At 38.7% G+C, this 21,887-nt stretch overlaps 2 protein-coding genes across 4 annotated transcripts in view; one reads left to right on the top strand and one right to left on the bottom strand.

The window, feature by feature from the left end:
• Nucleotides 1-6,872, top strand: part of LOC118767534 — a 50,168-nt gene extending 43,296 nt beyond the window's left edge. The window contains exon 3 of one of the 2 annotated variants that reach the window (XM_036512241.1): nt 6,530-6,872. In XM_036512241.1, the coding sequence (XP_036368134.1) occupies nt 6,530-6,737 (208 nt within the window). In that variant the 3' untranslated portion in view covers nt 6,738-6,872. Of the gene's footprint in view, nt 1-4,220; nt 4,527-6,529 lie in introns of those variants that run through there. The other variant, XM_036512242.1, reaches the window with a different exon arrangement.
• LOC115223171 (inositol polyphosphate-4-phosphatase type I A) overlaps nt 1-21,887 on the bottom strand; it is a 100,131-nt gene that overhangs the window by 30,831 nt on the left and 47,413 nt on the right. Inside the window, exons 7-13 of one of the 2 annotated variants that reach the window (XM_029793607.2) lie at nt 21,760-21,878; nt 20,309-20,419; nt 18,211-18,290; nt 15,636-15,720; nt 13,853-14,031; nt 13,276-13,333; nt 9,565-9,688 (exon numbers count right to left, since the gene is read on the bottom strand). In XM_029793607.2, the coding sequence (XP_029649467.2) occupies nt 9,565-9,688; nt 13,276-13,333; nt 13,853-14,031; nt 15,636-15,720; nt 18,211-18,290; nt 20,309-20,419; nt 21,760-21,878 (756 nt within the window). Of the gene's footprint in view, nt 1-2,087; nt 2,197-9,564; nt 9,689-13,275; nt 13,334-13,852; nt 14,032-15,635; nt 15,721-18,210; nt 18,291-20,308; nt 20,420-21,759; nt 21,879-21,887 lie in introns of both variants that reach the window. The other variant, XM_029793608.2, reaches the window with a different exon arrangement.

Raw genomic sequence — 21,887 nt, 5'->3', positions numbered from 1 at the left:
TATTTACCGTGAGAGAACCTCTCGTATGGACTGCAATTGGCTTTTATATTGCTGGTGAGCAGAGACTGGCCACCACACCGGTCAGAACTGCCAGAATTTGGCTTTAATAATCCTTCGGTCACTATTAATTTCATGTGTGGATTCTTTTATTCCTTTCCTTGTTTCAGTTATTTGATTGTAGCCATGCTGGAGCACCACCAGCATGGCCACGTGGGTTTTATTCAAACAAATCAACTCTAGGACTTATTCCTTAAGCCTGGTATTTATTCTATCAGTCTCTTTTGCCAAACCACTAAGTTACAGGGACGTAAGCACACCAACACCGATCGTCAAGCAGTGATGGGGTGACAAACACACACAAAAACACACGCAACTATCTCTCTCTCTCTCTCAATATATATATATATATATATATATATATGAGCTTCTGTCAGTTTCCATTGACCAAATCCACTCACAAGACTTTGGTTGGCACGAAGCTAAAGTTGAAGACACCTGCCCAAGGTGCCATGCAGTGGGACTGAACCCAGAACCGTGTGGTTGGGAAGCAAGCTTCTCACCACACAGCCATGCCTGCACCTATATATATATATATATATATATGCATACATATATCTTTTATCTTTTACTTGTTTCAGTCAGTCACTGTACTGCAGCCATACCGGGCCACTGCCTTGAAGGGTTTTAGTCAAACAAATCGGCCCTAGTACATATCATTTTTCAGCTTGGTACTCACAATATTGGTCTCTTTTGCTGAACTGCTAAATTACAGGGACATCAGCACAACAACACCAGTTGTCAAGAGGGGGGGGGTTATAAACAGAAACTCAAAAACACACACTTACATAACAAAAACACACACACACACACACACACACAAGTTAATATTTATCACCCACTAAAAGTGGATGTTTAGTTAAAACACCGAATACTGTGTTATTTACCGTGAGAGAACCTCTCGTATGGACTGCAATTGGCTTTTATATTGCTGGTGAGCAGAGACTGGCCACCACACCGGTCAGAACTGCCAGAATTTGGCTTTAATAATGCTTCGGTCACTATTAATTTCATGTGTGGATTCTTTTATTCCTTTCCTTGTTTCAGTTATTTGATTGTAGCCATGCCGGAGCACCACCAGCATGGCCACGTGGGTTTTATTCAAACAAATCGACTCTAGGACTTATTCCTTAAGCCTGGTATTTATTCTATCAGTCTCTTTTGCCAAACCACTAAGTTACAGGGACGTAAGCACACCAACACCGATCGTCAAGCAGTGATGGGGTGACAAACACACACAAAAACACACGCAACTATCTCTCTCTCTCTCTCATATATATATATATATATATATATATATATATATATATATATGAGCTTCTGTCAGTTTCCATTGACCAAATCCACTCACAAGACTTTGGTTGGCACGAAGCTAAAGTTGAAGACACCTGCCCAAGGTGCCATGCAGTGGGACTGAACCCAGAACCGTGTGGTTGGGAAGCAAGCTTCTTACCACACAGCCATGCCTGCACCTATATATATATATATATATATATGCATACATATATCTTTTATCTTTTACTTGTTTCAGTCAGTCACTGTACTGCAGCCATACCGGGCCACTGCCTTGAAGGGTTTTAGTCAAACAAATCGGCCCTAGTACATATCATTTTTCAGCTTGGTACTCACAATATTGGTCTCTTTTGCTGAACTGCTAAATTACAGGGACATCAGCACAACAACACCAGTTGTCAAGAGGGGGGGGGTTATAAACAGAAACTCAAAAACACACACTTACATAACAAAAACACACACACACACACAACAGGCTTCTCTCAATTAGGTATTATTTTTGCAGTGCACATAACTACACACCTATCTTCCCAAAGCACACCGGTGTACTATGCCATGCCATTTAGGGACCTCTGCCTTCAGGGGGTTTTTTAACACACTACAAACAAAAATGAAAAACAAAATAATACACCAGGAATAGATACATATACATGCAACAAAAAAAAAAACCAAACTTGTTTTTGTAGAGGTTGGATTGTATTATTATTACTGTTACTATTATTATTATTATTATTCACCTTGCGGTGTGGCTGTGGACAAACTGCGACAGCTCTGTGTGTACATTGTTACTGAGCTCATGTGGAAGTCCAGGCACTCTTGACGACATCGGTTGAACGTTTCCACTAACTGGCAATAAAGGAAAAGCAATAACACAGTCACATTAACGGCAAGGAAGGAAAAAAGAAAGAAGCTTAGTCTGTGTTGAAGAAACCTTCAAATTTCATTTCAAATCCACCACAACTACAATTGAAACCACGATCACCATTGTAGCCACGATCATCATTATCATATAATGTGTGTTTCTCTGTAAGCATGTACATTCCTGATCCATGATATTATATCAAGATGTCAGCTCCTATAAAGGAATAAGCAACAGGCAGAAATAGTAAATAATTATAACAATAATAATTCTTGCTAGTGAAGAGGCACAAGGCCAGCAATTTGGAACGGGGGGGGGGCGGGGGTTGATTACGTCAATCCCAGTTGCTCAGCTGATACTGGTTTAATATCTAAATCCGCACCCGGTGGGGGAAAATGGAAACAAAAATGCGTAACAGTTGTAATGCACCATATATGAAAGGAATATGAGGGGAAAAAAATGCACGCTGACAAACGGGCGGGGGGGAGGGCGCTTGGAAAATTCACACGATCACCCGTTCAGAATCTGAGCGCTAAACCTCAACACCCGGTCCCAGGAGTGAAACAGAAATCATTTATTACTTCTAATGCAATGTTTATTCAACAATTCTGTACGGTTGATGGTGGGAATTTTCCGAGCCCTCTCCCCACCCCTGCATTTTTTTCCTCATATTCCTTTAATATACCGATGCATTACAACTGTTGCACATTTTCGTTTCCATTTTTCCCCACCGGGTGCAGATCTAGATATTAACCCTCATACTTTATTTTATCAATCCCAAAAGGATTTAAGGTAAAAATCGAACTCAGTAAGATTTGAACTCAGAATGTAAAGACAGACAGAATGCCACAAAGCATTTTGCCCGACATGCTAATGGTTCTGTGAGTTCACCACCTTCGTAACAACAACAATAATAATAATCCTTTCTATTAGAGGCACAAGGCCTGAAATTTGGGGGAGGGGGGATAGTCGATTACATCAACCCCCAGTACTCAACTGGTACTTAATTTATCGACCCTGAAAGGATGAAAGACAAAGTCAACTTCGGCAGAATTTGAACTCAGAATGTAACAGCAGACAAAATACCACGGAGCATTTAGCCTGGTGTGCTAACGATCCTGCCAGCTCACCGCCTTAACAATAACAATAATAATAATAATAATGATAATAATAATAATCTTTATCAACATCATTAAATTGAGTTTTATGCATGTTTTATATACATCTTATAAAAAAGAATTAGTAATAGCAGAAGTTGGTATCATCATCATCATCATCATTATGAGCAACACCAATATCACTAAATGTTTCTCCACCACCACAACAGTTCATAATATTATGTCAGACAATATAAAGTAACTAGTAGTATAGCCTGGCGTTGCTCGGGTTTGATTTCTTTTCGACCCTTTAGAATTGGAATTTTTTAAAAGTAAAAATTTTGAATTATGTTGCTTCTCATTGTCTTTCAGTGAACATTTTTCTGGTTGAAATACACCGAAAAATGGCGACACCATAGAGATTTTCATAGAAAAAAAAGCACCTTTTTGATGTAAATTGTTTTTGGTCTTAACATGGTCCGATTTGAATTTTTTCTTCTACGGAATGAAGAACAAGCCTTCTTCTACCATACTCTCAATTTTGGTCAACTTGCGCCGCAGGATCTCGAAGGAGATAGTGTTAGTTGAAGGCTACCAATACCTGCCACACGCACAGACAACTTCAGCTTTATATATATAGATTAGCAACAACAGCGATCATCATCGTCATCATCACGTCTCCCTTCATCAAATTATGTTCTATAATTGTTTCTGTAGACCATTGTTTCTCAACTACTTTTTACCTCTGAACCCCTTTCATTGTTACTTTACTTGATGGACCCACATAGTTATGTTTCAATGTTTAAAAAATCTTTTTTTTTATATATTTTTAGAATTAAATATTATTGGGAATTGTATTTAAAAAAAAGTTGAAATATTTTGTGTATTACAGAAGTATAACCAATCTATTGCAGATAAATTCTAACAACAAAATCTTATATGGACCCTACAAGGGTCATGTGGACCCCAGTCACTGCTCCAGACCATCTCTACCGTGGTTTGCAATATTTGTGTTAGATTGTATAAAGAAACTAGCAACAGCAAAAAGCCATCATCACATTGTTTCATTGTGTTTGTATCTGTTTCCTCACCACTGCCACCCAGGGCCAGTGGTAAGAAGTGTGGAGCCCAATTAGAGAATTGTCCGTGAGACGGACCCTCTACTCTACAAAAGCTTCAATACTGTGACAAGTATGGAGAAAACAAAGCTTCACTGATGATGTCAGACTAATACTAAAACATATCTAAAGTTATCTCCCATACTTGTAAACAAATAAAAACATTAATGATTTACTAATAATTTGTTCGTTTGTTTTTTCCTTATGTCATAATTATTTCTAATTAGCTTCCAAAGTTTCTAACTTTTTTGTAATAGCCATCTATCTGTTGGTCTAACTGGTTATTATTTTACCACGAGTTAGCTTTGAATGCTCCATTCATTGCAATGTTAGCATTAACATATTGAGATACATATTTTAAACATTTATGAATGAGAATTTTGAAGAAAGGTGACAAACTATCTGGGAATTGAACCTGTATCAGCTGGCACTGAATTTCTAGTTGTTGCTCTGTCATTGCCCTTGGGAACAATCACTTCATTCTGGCCTCACATCAACAGATCTAAGTGGCACTCTGTCAGTTACAAAGTGACTAATCATAGATTAACAATGAGTGATTCAAGTGAGTGATAAAAGAATATTAAGTCACTGGTCAGAGAAGACCAAGTGATTGATCAGAAAAGACAAAAGAGAATAATCAGAGATGGTAAAAAAAAACTGACTCAACCCCTTAACCTCTGGTCATTAATATAACTGAAGACTTTGCTCTCAGAGACCAAACAACTGACCAATTCAAGGAATCGACATTTCTCCTCCCAATAATCTACCATTTTATTTAGTTGTCAGGAAATAAAAGAAACCTGATTACAATCACATCATCCATCTCCATCTATTATTCCTGGAAGAGTCATGGGGGGAGAGTCCTCAGAAGCAATTGTCAATAGACTTTCCTGTTGGATCCCCAAACATCACCAACTGAGACCAAGGATTCCATTCAGCCATTTCATTCTTGCTCCAGCCTGGGGTCTCCTGCTGGTTGGCTCAGCTTGAAGAAATCTGTCACGCAATTCTTTTCTCTGACACATTGATCCCAGGCTCATAGTACTGGAGCTGAGACCCCCTCAATGCAGAGAAGTAACATGCACCCAAGCTATGCACCCAGTCAAGTAACGTTACTCCAGAGATCCTTCAACAAGAGCCCATTTCTGACTATTTAAACAGTTATTAGAGAACAAATATTATAGTTTAGAAGTGTTTCTCAACCACTTTTTAATTATGGGTCCCTTTAATCCCTATTTCACTCTACTAGACCCTCGTACCCAGTCAATGTTTTAAAACATCCTATTATACTGTTATAATTAAATATTATTAGGAATTGTATTAAAAAAAACTGTTAAGATGTTTTGTGTATTGATGCCCCCCACCCCCACCCCCACCAAGGGCCATGTGAACCCCAGTTGAGAATCGCTGGTTTAGAACAAGTATTATAGTTTAGCAAACAACCGGCTGAGGAATCAGTAGATCCATTTTTACTTCTTTTACAACTTAACTGAGGAATGAAGGAGCCTTGCTGATGGTTTTTCTAAGCTCTGCCACATTGACAGAACGCCTTTGACCGGAAGTCTGCCCAATGAGAGAGCGTGTCACTGAAAAATTAAGTTCGAAATTAAAACGGAAGAAATATTAAAAAATAAAAATAAAATTTGGAATGAAGCAGACAATAAAAATTCGTTCATGAAGATGAGAAACAAACCGACTGAAAAGAAATATCTGCTGTGTCAAAATCACAGAATGTTAAAGATATCGGTAATATTAGTGCCAAAAGATGTGGTTGGCAACCGTCTTAGACACTGAGTATTAGTAATAATCTCTGAAACATGTGTAATAAATTATTTAAGAGTGCAAAGTAACTCAGTATTAATATATGATGATATGCATAAACACACACACACACACACACACACACACATATATATATATATATACATATATTGCACGCACGTGGGTTAGGTTGTCAGATAAATTATTAATTTTCTTTTTAATGTTATTTGATTCAACCTGACAATATATTTATCAGTGTTTTACAGATTTTTGTAGCTCTATCTTATCTCTACAACTTTCATTTTTCTGCTTTTAAAATTTGAATAAATCTCATTTCTTTTCAGACGTGTAACAACAGAGTGTCAAGTAGAAAAACAAACCTGTTTAAACAGGTTATATCCAGCTCAATATTCCAGGTGTTTTATGTTCAAACTGGCAAGATTCAGCCTCTTACACCTACCCTACAATGTCATTCTAAAGCTAAACCAACACACCGTCGAAATCTCAAAGCCACCAGGTAAATGCCTGATTAATTCAAAACAGTGTGAATAAATAAGCATCGTAGAGTAAGCTGAATGGTAAAGGGTGAAGCGCTTCTCTTCACTTTCAATTGTCAAAGAGTTCCAAAGCTGTCAAAGCCACTCGAGAACATTTGTGCTGTGCATGGGGAAGACACTGTTACTGAAAGAACTCTACAGAAATGGTTTTCATGATTCAAAATGTTGGCCAGTGGATAGAATCATTTAAAAGCTACAATATATACATATATATATATATATATATATAATAATATTAGGGAGTCTGACTCCAAACTTACAGGGAAAAATTCAGTTTAGTATTGAATCAAATTTCACAATATAAATATATAAAATATAAATGAGAGATAAAAGCACTATTATGCAACTCAAACAATGATAGACATAAACCAATACATAAATAACAAATAATACATATTTTTATAAAACATATAACCAGATCTCAAAAAGTTTTTATGCTTTTTATACTTTTTGAGATCTGGTTATATGTTTTATAAAAATATATTTTATTTGTTATTTATGTTTTGGTTTATGTCTATCACTGAGTTGCATAATAATGGTTTTATCTCTCATTTATTTTTTATATATACATACATACACATACAAATATATAGACAACCATATATATATAGGCATATATATACACACACACAACCATATACACGCATGCATGCACACACACACGCATGCATGCACACATACTCATAGAGATAATTAAAACATCCCAAAGGAGCACTTTACATGCAAAGTCGAAGTGACAAGTCATATTGTGAGCCTACAATTTCAAGCATGCATAAACCAAGAAACAAACAAAAGCAATAAAAAAAAGGAAAACACAAATGTCTGGAAAGAAAAAGAACACAAACTCTGGAAAATTCCCAAAGCACTTCCAGATATATACTAATTAACATTCAAGTGATTTCAATAAATATTTACCAGCATTCGAAATTTATGGCCTGAAAGTGTTAATTGAAATACGTTCCTAATATTTGAATGGACTTCTTTCTTTTAAAATCTGGAGGTTTATATTGCTGCCCTGTTTACTCACAGTTCATTAACACGTTTTTTTTTATCTTTTCAGTTAGCGTATGTGAGCGTATGTGCTTGCGCCTATGTATGTACGTGTGCATGTGTGTGTCTGTGTGTATCTGTCGTTGTTTTAACGTCCACTTTTCCATGTCTGCATGGGTCGGATGGAAACCCTTGAGGCAGACTTTCTCTGGCCAAATGTCTTTCCTGCCACCACCCCTCATTTGTCTCAAACAAGGTAAGATTTCCCCAGGAACAGGCCATGTCATTATGGAAGATAAAACCATGGCACCGCTTGTATGACGGTGACACACATTCTATAACTATCACGCAACATCATGACGAGGAGGCACAAATGTCACACACACACACATACAACAACAGACAATTGAAGGTACAAGTGAGATGTGATCCTCCAACTGATCTAGGAAAACAACAACTTCCAAATAAGAACTGATTCAGGCCTTGACAACACATCCAGGCCTTGACAACACATCCAGGCCTTGACAACATGAGAAGTAGATGTAAAATTGTGATGTTAATACATGCACACACATTCCTTTATTCTTTTACTTATTTCAGTTATTTGACTGCAGCCATGCTGGAGCACCACCTTTAGTTGAACAAATCAACTCCAGGACTTATTCTTTGTAAGCCTAGTACTTATTAGTCTCTTTTTGCTGAACCACTAAGTGACAGGGACATAAACACACCAACATCGGTTGTCAAGCGATGTTGGGAGGGACAAACACAGACACAAATAACAAACACATTCATATATACATGACGGGCTTCTTTCAGTTTCCGTCTACCAAATCCACTCACAAGGCTTTGGTCAGTCTGAGGCTATAGCAGAAGACACTTGCCCAAGGTGCCAGGCAGTGGGGCTGAACCCGGAACCATGTGGTTGGGAAGCAAACTTCTTACCACACAGCCACTCCTGTGCCTATATAAATACATACATACATACATATATATATATATATATATATATATATATATACACAAACACACACATATAAGAGGTATGCTTCTTAACCATATAGTCTTGGGTTCTGTCCCACTGTGCAGAACCTTGGGCAATTGTCTTCTCCTAAGGCGCCACAGGGGGCAATTAAATACATGTATGTATGTATTATTAAAGCCTTGTCAGTGGATTTGATAGAAACTGAAGGAAACCCATTGTGTGTGTGTGTGTGTGTGGTGTGTGTGTGTTCGCAGTAGACATCACGTGATGGTTGTAAATGAGCATCACTGTTATACAGGTGAGGTTATTCGTTTCCAATCTTCAATGGAAAACGTCCGGCTATGGGGAAATATTACCTTGCTTGGAGACAGGTGAGTGTTGACAATAGGGAGGGCAACTGCCTCAACAAATTTCACCTAACCCATGAAAAGTGGATGTGATGACGGTGATTAAAGAGAGATTTGCATATGTGTATGATACATGGGGAAACTCTGAAAAAGAAGAAAAATGATATATTTCGTATATATATATATATATATATATATACACACACATACACATACACATATATATATATATATATATATGCAGAGCAAGATAATTAAAATCATAGCAAAATCAAAAGAATACAAATGCAGCAAGCAGCAAGATACCCTCAGCTTTTTATCTTTCTCTCTCTCCGATCCCACCGACTCTATTTCTCTCCTTTCTCTCACCTTATACTTACTCTGTGGCATGCACAAAGTACCATGATGACAAGGTTAAAGTGTTATGAGCAAGCCGCAAGCTGCAAAAAGAACAGAGCATTGAGAAGGGCCAGAATGCGGCCCTTCGTAAATTGGTCCACCTGCAGTTACTTCCCCTGGTATGGCCCGGCACACCAGTTGGTCGACAGCTTCGGTGTAAAGGCCGGTCGAAATGGCTATGGCCAAGATCCAGGCTTGCTGTTGGCTTTCTAAAGTAATGGGCAGCTGAAAAATGACAACAGGTTTTTATATCTGCTGAAGAGTGACCACATCAGGAGGAGGTAATCAAGATTAATATGGCAAAAAAAAAATCAACATTTAAGCCTGAGGGAAGATTCATAGACATTTACTAACATGAACGCACACACATAACTTTAACTCGCAAAGACACACACATACAGACATGCCAAAATACACAGGTACCCTTATACACACACTCGTGCAAACAAGAAATACATTTGCATGCACAAGCAGACGTCTACACACATAACATACTTACAGATGTTAAGTGCACCACTATGTAGTCACTTGATCTGCTAGAAATAGCAGCTAAATGTCCTAACCTCACACTAACGTCTTAAGAAAAAGAAAAGACAACAGACAATATAAATCCTAGGCACACAAAAGACAGGACGGTCACGTATGGAACGTCTTTCATAACCGGTCTGTTTCAATCAACATTGAGCTCTGTCTAACGAATAATTACTCACGTACGTTCCACAAACATGTTGTTGTTGTTGAATCTGCGGTCAGCCTTGATTGAGCAAATCTACGACCAAACGAGTCCCATTTGTCGTCATCCTGTCTTTTACTCAACGCATCAGGACTACATCATCCAACATGTCCTTCCTTTGATCTGAAGGGGGTTTGCTTGATATTTTTAGCAAGTTGAGTGATCCTGTAAAGGTTCTCTCATTATTTCGTGGTGGCCATAGAAGATATTATTGGTGACTTTAGTTGTTGTTGTTTAACCCAAGGTCAGACCTGATCAGACTAATGATCAAAGGTGCTCCTATTGGGATTGGAACAGATAAAGAGCAGGACAGCCTCATGCCGCCAGGAAAATGAACGTATGATGATGATTAGGTCCAGCTATGACCACCCAGTTCTATATCTATGTACACTTTCTTTCTCAAAGATATTTAGAAAATGATCTGCAAGAGGATTGGCTGATGTTTCTAGCTGGTTGAGTGACTGCATCGAGGCTCCCTTGTTGGCAACATTCCACAAACAGTTGTCCAGACACACAGACACACCGTAATCCACCGTAAACCTATGTAACATTTAAAACTTAAACAAAAAAGGCAACAACTTCAAGAAAGCAAACCAAAAGTTTTAACAGATAAATCACATGCAAACTGGTCGTGGGACTGGTTGTGGGACTGGTCGTGGGACTGGTTGTGGGACTGCATTGCATGTTGTGAGATTACAGGGAGTTGGTGGGAATAAATGAAAGTTGTAGCATTATGAGGAGAGGTTGTGGGGCACATGTGGAGGCTGAAAGACATTGAAAACTTTCCTGGGATTAAATCAGGATGATCACAATGGAATAACAACAAGCTTTGCAGAACACATTGGAATAATGTAGTCCTAGATACATTGTGCCTGAATCATAGGTCTACACCATTAAGCCAAGAAAAATAAACACAGAAATAAACTTGTGAAAAAGAAGACCCCAAAAGTGGCAGCCTCGACACATCTGACCCCTAATGTATACACTTCATTGCTGTTAGTTATGAAGTACTGTAATCATAGTGAGTACATCCAATGGCAATTGTTAATTCTGTTGGCAAACTGGTGCTATGTGGTTATACACTCAATACTTTAATCTTTTAGCATTTAAGGTGGATATGTCCAGCCCAAATAGTCTACCTGTTTTATGCTCAGACTGGCCAGATTTGGCCTCTCACATGTAGCTAAAAATATACAATCACATCAAAATCTCAAAGCTACCAGGCAAATACATGATTAATTCCAAACAATGTGAATAAATAAGCAGAGAACATTTGGCAGAGGAACCTGAAGGAGCTTAAGGGCTAAAAGTGATTGTTTAACTTTAAAGATTATAGTTTGAAATTTACTTTACTTAACTGTGCTGACAACTAGAAAAATCTTCACGATACCTTCTTATAATAAAAGTTCATACGTGAAAAAAGAGACATATTGCCTCGAGTGGAAAATTTAAACTTAGAATTATGGAACTTGCTGAAAGGAAAAAATCAAATTGTGCAAATCTCTTGGAAATTTGGAAAACAGCAACATTGGGCAATGAAGGGAGCCCAACTGCAGCGAATATGAAGCAGTAAACAATTTCTAAAGAGAAAGCAAACAGATTATCCAGAACTGGAAAAAGAAGGAGATGAATGGGTGGAAGAGGAAAGACAAATAAATGGTAAGAAGAGTGTCTGTAAAATAACACAAGCGGAGAAAGTGTCACATGTTGAAATAGATGCAGTCAGCCAATCTTTCAGATTTTCAAATGGGTGATGCAGAGAGTCTTCAAGAATCTTTGGAAAACAAAAATTTCACAGAAACTGAATAAAACTAGAAATATGAATAAGATACATGTGTTTTTTGAGACACTGGATACAATAAAAAGTAAAACTGAATTTACCAGAAGAAAAGGCTGTGAAAAAAATATTTTATTGCACTTTTATGTTTTTTAGCTAATGGAAAGCAAACTAAATGTGATTATTTTAAGAAGAAAAAATATTCCAAAAAGATATAAAATTTCCACTTTGGATGGATGGATGGATGGAAGAGGAATGGTTCAGAAAGTACAGAATAATTCAGAGCTTCTTAAAAGACACCTGTAATGTTGGTGTTGGGCCGAATTAGAGCTCACCTTACAGAGCCAGTGAATCACATGATGAAAGGTATGAAAAGCGTCAAGCCGTTTTATGATGTTTGGTAAACCTACTTCAGCCCCTTGATGTTGCATTGAACAAAATATTTAAGGACGAAGTTTGGAAGCATTGGATATCCTGGATATCTGATGAAGGGGGGAAAAAAAGGAAGAGATAAGCTCAAGGACGCTGATACCACCAGGGTTAATGTAGCTTCGGCTGATTTACTGGAACATAGTCTGCAAGAGCTCTTTAAAGACTGGCATCAGATTGTGGCATGATCAGGGTGGAACTAACTACAGACAATGCTGTAACTTTAGATAAAGAAAATAATGAAATGATTGGACAGGGCTTTAATAGAAAGCTAAATCCAAAAGAATGGTTCGAGTTATTTGGATAATCAATGATGGGTCAGATTTTTTATGGTTTTGAAGTGATAAACATACTTTATGACTAATTCTTTTATTCTTTTTTTTTTTTGTTTCTGTCATTTGACTGCGTCCATGCTGGGGCACCACCTTTAGTCGAGCAATGATAGCTTTTAATCAATAGTTGCTGGCCAAAAACAGGAACCATGCCAGCTTTAGTGTTTTGAAGTTTGTCATGATATTAGATTGGTTTCTTAAAAGTATAACTCCAGCTGAACTCGAGGGCTGCATTATATACGAGGATAAAATATATTACTGACTGTCAACTACAAAAAGTTTGAGTCAAATCATATTCAAGATTGCATTACACTCATGTAAATACATAAACCAACATCAGTAATAATTGGTCCCTGGCTGCTTGCCCTTACAGCCCCGCCCTCACCTATTCCTTAGCCATCCAACAACGAACAACTGACACACAGACTTGTTTCTACTACAATCAGAGCAGATAAAAGTTATCAAAATGTACATGGTTCCCAATAACAAAAGAACCAAGAAGATTTGTGAAGACAGAGAAATATTCTTTAAGAGAACTTACCTCACCAAGGTCTTGGAGCATATTAATTCTCTCCCGTTCTTCTTCAATGAAGAGCTTCCTAAAAGAAAAGCATGTAAAATAGGAATAGGTTTTCAGTTCTCTGTGAAGTAACTCACATCAGCAATTTAGATAAAGAATGAAAATCTACAAGAATGGACTAAGCAGAGTAGGAGGATACACATAGATGGAAAAGGTTACTGAAGAGGTCACAGATGTGTTACAAAAGATTTCCAGACAATGGACATAAGATAAAATAAGAAAAATAATAAACAAGTGAATGACATTGTAGGGCATGTGTAAGAAGCTGGATTTGGTCAGCTTAAATATAAAACAGGCAGAATATTTAGGTTGGATATGACTAGTTTAAATGCTAAACAGTTAAAGATCCAGCCTTGTCATACAATCATGCTGATTCTGCTGAAGAACTTTATCAACCATCCACATAACTGTGGAATATTCAACCATTTACACACCAATTACACAAGCAGATAATTCAGCTGATTAAACAACTGAATATCCATCATCAGAAGAGACAGAAATCCATTTACTCCTATTTATTATCGTAAGTGATACTCACAGCAGCTGGAGTGGGAGTGTGTAGTTCCACTTAAACTCTGCCATCACTTCTTGGACAAACAACTGCATTCTTGCTTTGTTCGTGTCAAACCGAAACGTCTTCTTGATCGGGTTAAAGAACATGATTTTCAAATTACCCAAACCCCGATTCTGCAATTTCTCTCCATAACTAACAGAACCCTAGAAAGAAACAGAAAATTGCTGAGAATAATAAACAAGACTTCAGAATAAGTGGGGAGTGGAGAATGGTAAATGGTAATGTTGATGGTGACAATAGTGATGATGCTGATAGTGATGTTGATGGTGGTGTTGATGATACCTACTCAAGAGAGTACTATTGTTCGTACCAGTGGCTGGTGTTGTGGGCCCTTTTGAAGATGATGTCATTTGTGATAGTAACAGGGATTTGTAGTGACGATGTTGTCACTGTTGTCTAACCCTAATCAAGCAGACTATGATCAAGGTATTCCAGCCAGGACCATCCTGTCTTTTTAGGATATTGAAGAGTATATTATGCAGAGAATCTTTCCTTTTTATCAAGCGTGTATGGTCTGAGGAATATTTGGCAGCTATTTCCAGCAGGACAAGCAACTGCACAGAGGCTTCTTTGACTAGTGGTAACAACGATGATGTTGCCGAGGAGAATAATGATAATGTTGGTGGTAATAGTGGAGATGATGGCAGTCATCATCATCATCATTTACTGTCCGCTTTCCATGCTGGCATGGGTTAGAGGGTTTGGTTGAGGACTGGTAAGCTGGGGAGCTGCACCAGGTTCCAATCTTATTTGGCATGGTTTCTACGGCTGGATGCCTTTCCTAATGCCAACCACTCCAAGAGTGTAATGGGTGCCGCTGGCACAGGTGCCAATTACGTGATACCAGCATCAGCCACGACTACAATTTCACTTGGCAATGAAGTAAGGATAAAGTTTGTGGTAGTGTTATGGGGGATATAATGGTTGTGGGCTGTAGAATATCTACTTCACTAAATTCCATCTGACCCATGCTGGATGTTTAAAAATGATGAAGATTATAATGCTGCTGCCGGTTGTTGTTGTTGTGGTGGTGGTGGTGACAACTTAATTCACTGTCCTTTATAGTTTACTAAAACTTTTACCTTCCTGCTACACCACACGGGCCACAGATTTCGACGTGGGTAAAGAGGTTGAGAAACCCATTTAAATTCCCTCAGTAATAATTGTTTCTAACTTGGGCACATTACCATCATCATCATCATCATTTAACATCCATCTTCCATGCTGGCATGGATTGGATGGTTTGACAGGAGCTGGCAAGGCCAGGAGCTGCACCAGGTCCCGTTGTCTGTTCTGGCATGGTTTCTACAGCTGGGTGCCCTTCCTAGTGCAAACCACTTTGCAGACTCTACTGGGTACATTTTACAGGGCATCAGCACCCATACGAATGCTTTTTAGTGGCACCTTGGTTTTAGGATCTCAATTCTATTGTTTCAGGGAAGGGTTTAGTGAATTAACTCAAACACAGTAATTGCTTCATACTTAGGAATGAGAAAATACAGTGCTAAAAGGATGAAAGACAGAGCTGACCTTGGTAGGACTTGAACTCAGAAATTAAAGAACTGTAATGAATGCTAGAATGCATTTTGTCCAATGCTCTAACAATTCTATAAGTAAAATACTAATTACCATCAGTAATTTAGATGAAGTATTTTTCTGATGATAGCTTTGCTACAGCATGGCCATAACCAACCAACTGGATGAAATCAGACAAAGAATAAAATGAGCAAAAAGAAAGCATAATTACCCTGGAATTATCTTCAATAAGAATGGATTCATCGTGGACCCAAGCAGTAATTTGTATTTGACCAGCAGGAGAAGAATCAGGGGACCTACAAAACACAGGTTTGCACACAGAGGATATTACAACAGGCAAACCTCTATGGAGTCACTGAACATGCTGGAAATTGCAGTCAAGTTTACCTTCAATCACATTCTACCACCTTCAAAATTATTACATCTAAAACTACACTGGGTGATCTAACTTTAGCTATAGTATATATATTGGCACCAGGAGCAGGATTATCACTGAGAGGTAATATTTCTCCCTATGTAAACATGTATGTTCTGTTCTAACAAACTTTACGGTGACAGATACCATGAGAGAGACTATACAAAAAGAGGGAGCCTTATCAAACGACCAAAGGTCCTCCAAGTAACCCTTTTTCCTTCAACTTTCAACACCCTCCTAAGAATCCTTGCTTCTCCTAACAAGGCTGTTTTCTCCAACAGTCTCGTCCTGATAGCATTTCCTAGCATCTCAAGCCAAACATCCAGCCCTTCACCCACCAGAACCGGTACCACTTCTCAGTGTCTGGTTCTCCATAGTTTCCTGAGTTCCCTCTTCAGCTCCTCCGAATATTTCTCATCCTTCTCGCCTCCCTTCTCATTCACCCTGTGCCTCCACAGTGGAGCCAACATCTGCAATAATTGGCTTTCTTTGTTCTTTTCTACTACAACAACAACGTCAGGGTTTCTAGCCACAATACAACAATCACACTGGACGGTCATGTCCCACAAGATCTTATATTGATCCCTTTTCAGCAACCCTTTCCAGTCGGTGCTCATACCATTTCTCCCTTCTGCTCACATCATACTTAAGACAGAGTTTCCAGGGAACCAATCTGGCAACGTTGTCCTCCTTTCTCTTGTTCTCTTTTTGTGCAAGCATCTCACCATTCACTGACAATGTGGCTTAACCTTTCACCTTTCTCGCCACACAACTGACAAAGTGCGGAAACCACTGATTCGTCAATGTTGCACATGATATAGTGCCCGTTCTTGAGTTTGCTCTTAGTGTTCAGGGTAACCTAGGATCTGTGGGGGTTCCTTGACTGACTCTCTATCAGGGGACTGCATCATTATCCTCTTTCATTATATCTTTTATCCTTTACTTGTTTCAGTCACTGAACAGTGGCCAGGCTGGAGCACCACCTTAACAGGTTTAGTCAAATGAATCAACTCCATTATTTTTTTAAAGCCTTATGCCTATTCTACTGAGCTTTTATGCCAAACTGCTAAGTTACAAGAATGCAAACAAACCAACACTGGCTGTCAAATGAAGGTGGCAGACAAACACACACACACACACACACACACACACACGCGCGCGCGCGCGCACGACAGGCTTCTTTCCAATTTCTGCTTATAAAGCTTTAGTTGACCCAAGGCTATAGTAGAAGACATAGGTGCCAAGTAGTAGGACTGAACCTGGAAGCATGTGATTGGGAAGCAAGTTTCTTAACCACACAGCCAAGCCTGTACCATGTATATTTACATTTTCTCATTCAATTTTCTGTGTAAACCCCAATACTTTATGTATTTGTATTTGTCTCTCCATCATCTTGTTGCCCCAGGTGGAGGATTAGTCAATTACATCACCAATACATGACTAATCCTCAATTTGTGGACCCCAGAAAAATAAGAGGCAAAGAAGTCAGAACAGACACAAGACAATCTGTCCAGCAAGCAAATGATTCTGCTACTCTTTCTACTATAGGAACAAGGCCTGAAATTTGAGGGGAGGAGGCAAGTCGATTACATCAACCTCAGTGCGTAACTGGTACTTATTTCATCGACCCCAAAAGGATGAAAGGCAAAGTCAACCTTGGTGGAATTTGAACTCAGAATGTAAGGACACAAAATGCCACGAAGCATTTTGCACAGCATGCTAATAATAATAATAATAATAATTTCTTGCTGTAGACCAGTGGTTCTCAACTGGGGTCCATATAAGATTTTAGGGGTCCATGCAACCAAAATAGTAAATTGAGGGCCCACAAGAGTATATTAAGGGTCTGTGAAAACGTTTTCCTTTAGATGTATTTATTAGATTTCTTCCTCTAATGTTATGCAGAGTCCAACCAACACAAGTGAATGCAGGAAAAGCAAAATAGGAATTTCAAAAGAAGTATCTGTAAAACTAGTTTTTAAACATCGAATGGCAATGGGGGGGGGGGAGACACCAGAGCAAAGTAGTAAGGAAAAGAGCCGACAGGTGAAAAATGGTTAACAACCAGGGCTGTAGACAGACTGCCAGAAATCTTTTGAAACAGTCAATTCTATCAACCCCGCTATTTGATTGGTACTTATTTTATTGACCCCAGAAGGATAAAAAGGCAAAGTTGAACTTGTTAGAATTTGAACTCAGAATGTAAAAAGCCAAAATGATTGCAAGATTAGATCAATTTAGCCAGTTCTTCTAATATAGGCACAAAGACAAATTTGTAGAAAAGGGGAGGGTTGTATGTGATATAGTTCACTTAAAAGGATATAAAAGCTTCTTGGAGGGTTTGAGAAGGAATATATAGTCAGAAACTTACATTAATGGTAAATGCAATTTTTTATCAGGTTTCGCCAGAAGTGACTTCAGATCAAACATCACATAACCCAACTGTGACATCTGAAATAGATTAAAAGAATAAGAGATTAATGAATTCAAAGTTCAAGAATACAAGTTCAATGTTTGAGATGAATTTTTTTTTTTTTTTTGTAATAAAATTTTGTAATAAAATTTCAGAATTTTAACTTCAGATTTAGAGATGGAATATCATTGGTTTAATACCTGCTTTTTCAATGCTTTGCATGGGTTACCTGAGACTTGTCAAGATACTATTTCCAAAGTCAGACACCCTTCCTAATGCCAATTCTTTATTTTTCAAGTAAGGTACTTTATTCTCCATACATCAAACTGCTGTGGGACATTCTACTACAAAAGCAGTGTTGATGCAAAGACACACACAAACACACATTCATTCATATATGATGAGCTTCAGTACAATCTTTAATTTATGAAATTTCACTCCCATTGTAACAATCAACTTGATCAGAGGTTCTCAACCATTTTTTACCAACAGACCCCTTTGATTCCTATTTTTCTCTTCTGGACCTCCATAGGCAACCAATGTATGTATAAAAAAAAATCCTACATAATTTTTATCATTAAATATTATTAGGAATTGCATAAAAAAAGTATATTGTAGAAGTATAAGCAGTTTATTGCATATAAATTTTAACAACAAAATCTTATATGGAGCCCAAAGGGCATATGGACCACGGTTAAGAACCCCTAGGCTAGCCCAGGTCCTCACCCAGTGAGACTGGCCCCACCAAAACCAAGTGTTTGTGGCATATTTCAAATGCCTTTGCCTTTATGCCTGGGTTTATAAGCCAAGCCTAATCCACTTTTTTGTATTCTATGTTTCGGTTAGTTTGATTTCATGTGTCTTATTCTAGGATATGTAAATAGTATCAGATTAGATTCAAAACTAGGAATCCTTATTTCTAAACTAAGGGTCCTTGTCTGTCCTTGTCAAGAAGAGTGATGAAACTTTTAGTTAGACTTTGGTCCATTATAAACCCTAGGACTCATAAGGTTAGAGCTTCATTTGGTTTCCATACAAATAACTGACTGAGATTACAAGATGTCAGTCACTTTCTGGTGAGAACATAGCCAACCTGACTTGTGTGTCTACCGGACTGATAGGTGAACAAGTAGCTGGCTGGAGTTCTGGGGTTAGTATTGCAGAACCCCAGCAACCTCATTGCAGGAACCAACTACATGGCCTCCATGCACTCCCGGGAAACCTCTTGGATGGTGCCCAACATGTCCACTGAAGTCACCGGTCACAAAGAGAACAAACATCACTGACATCTGTTGATGAGGGAGTCTGCAAAAGGTGTTACAAAGTCAATCTTCGTGTTTCTCTGGTAGCCCCAGTTGAGGAGTAGAGGCAGAAATAATAGTTGCTGCTGCTCCATTTTATAAAACTAGTCTGAGCATAAGTATCCTAGAGGCTATTAGGTTTTATCTCACAGTACAGCGCTTTGGGTAAGTGCCTTAAATCATAGTCTGGAAGCAACCACAGTCTTCGGTGAAATTTGGTAGGCAGAAACTGTGTGGAAAGTTGGCGAGTTGGCAGAAACGTTAGCACGCCAGGCGAAATGCTAAGCAGTATTTCGTCTGCTGTTATGTTCTGAGTTCAAATTCCGCCGAGGTCGACTTTGCCTTTCATCCTTTCGGGGTCGATAAATTAAGTACCAGTTACATATTGGAGTCGATATAATCGACTTAATCCCTTTGTCAGTCCTTGTTTGTCCTCTCTGTGTTTAGCCCCTTGTGGGCAGTAAAGAAATAAGAAACTGTGTGGAAGGTTGTCACTGTTCTTAGGTATTAGACTTAAATTCATTGCCTGAATTATCAACACCACCACCCAGCCCCTGGGTATCTTTAGCAGAATACACTGTGTTACAAGTATTCAGGTCTTTTATAACAAAATGAAAATATTAAAAGCCGGGAAGAGAAGGTAAAGGAGAATGTAAGAAAGAGAGAAAAAGGAGACAAAAAAAGAAATAGAAAAAGGAGTAAAAACACAAAGGAGAGGAAGAGGGGGAGAAGGAGAGTAAGCAGTGTGGACTCACTGTGTTGGTCATCCTTTCATTGACGTGATAAACCGTAAACTTTACTCGTGTCTTCAGTTTGATGTTCGTCCCAAAACCAATGGTCTTCAGAAATTGTGGATCATTGCTTCTCTAGAAAAAGGAGAGAAATAGAAAATGGCACAAAGTAAATAGAGAGGCAATAATGGAAACACGGCAAAGTGTGCTGACAATAACACAGAGAGGAATGGAAACTGTTGTTGTTCTGATCGCCTTCAGCTCACAATTGAGGGCTCACAAGAGTGGGTCTGTGAAAACGTTTTCCTTTAGATGGATTTATTGCAAGTAACAACTAGATTTCTTCCTCGTGTCTCCATTGAGGGAATGCTTTCAGGGTCACCTCCCTCCACTCCCTCTTTCTTTCATAACCTTTAGAGCAGTGGTTCTCAACTGGGGTCCTTATAAGACTTTTGGGGGGGTCCACACAAGCAAATTACGGTAGTAGTTTAAGGGTCCATGAACAAAGTTTTTCTTTCAGATGTATTTATGGGAAGAAACAGCAAGCTCTCTTTCTCCAACATTTTACGTAGTTCAACCTAGACACAAGTGAATGAGTGAAAAACAAAATAAGAATTTTTGAAAGGAATATCTATAAAACTAGTTTTTAAACTTCGAGCGGCGATGGAAGTCCAACAGAGTAAAATGGTAATCAAACGAGTCCATAGGTAAGAAACAGTTGAGAACCACAGCTTCAGAGACCACGTAGGACAAGGAGTAAGCACGATCCCTTGTAGTCTCTTCAAGACTTTTCAAAGAGGAAGTAAAGAAAAGAATCCTCAGATAGAAAGCTTGAATAAATACATGTGCATTCTACTGAAGACGACCAATAACCACATGGTGGCGCTGTTGAACTGAGTGCCCACTGCTGGAGCTGCCACCACCACCACAACCACCATCATCATCATTTAACATCCATTTTCCATGCTTGCATGGATTGGATGGTTTGACAGGAGCTTGCAAGGCCAGAAGCTGCACCAAGTCCCGTTGTCTGTTTTGGCATGGTTTCTACAGCTGGATGCCCTTCCTAGTGCAAACCACTTTGCAGAGTGTACTTCGGGCAAGTGTCTTCTACTATAGCCTCGAGTCAACCAAAGCCTTGAGAGTGGATCTGGTAGACGGAAATTGAAAGAAGCCAATCATGTGTGTGTGTGTGTGCGTGCCCGCCTCCCACCAGCCAACTGTTTGACAACCAGTGTTGGTATGTTCATATCCCCATAACTAAGAGGTCTGGCAAAAGAGACTGACAGAATAAGTACCAGGCTTAAAAAGGAAAAGTCGTGGGATCGATTCATTTGACTGAAAATTCTTCAAGCCAGTGCCCCAGCATGGCCACAATCTACTGACTGGATCTAGTAGAAGATGGGAGACACTATCCTCGTCTGCCTGGTCAATGAGGGAAGAAACCTGGAGTTAATAGATTTAAAGGATCCTACCTCAATGATTTCAGTGTGGCTGTTTAAGGTCCACGTCTGTTGAGGTGGAGTGATTGTCGTTATCATGACGAAAGGGTTCGGAGGTTGTCCAGTCCGGTCGTTGGGTAAATCTTTAGCAGCTGCAAATA

Source organism: Octopus sinensis, linkage group LG22 (assembly GCF_006345805.1).
Source record: "Octopus sinensis linkage group LG22, ASM634580v1, whole genome shotgun sequence".
Classification (NCBI taxonomy): domain Eukaryota; kingdom Metazoa; phylum Mollusca; class Cephalopoda; order Octopoda; family Octopodidae; genus Octopus; species Octopus sinensis.
The sequence above is the reverse complement of the archived record's forward strand: the minus strand, read 5'-3'. Positions and strand labels throughout refer to the sequence as shown.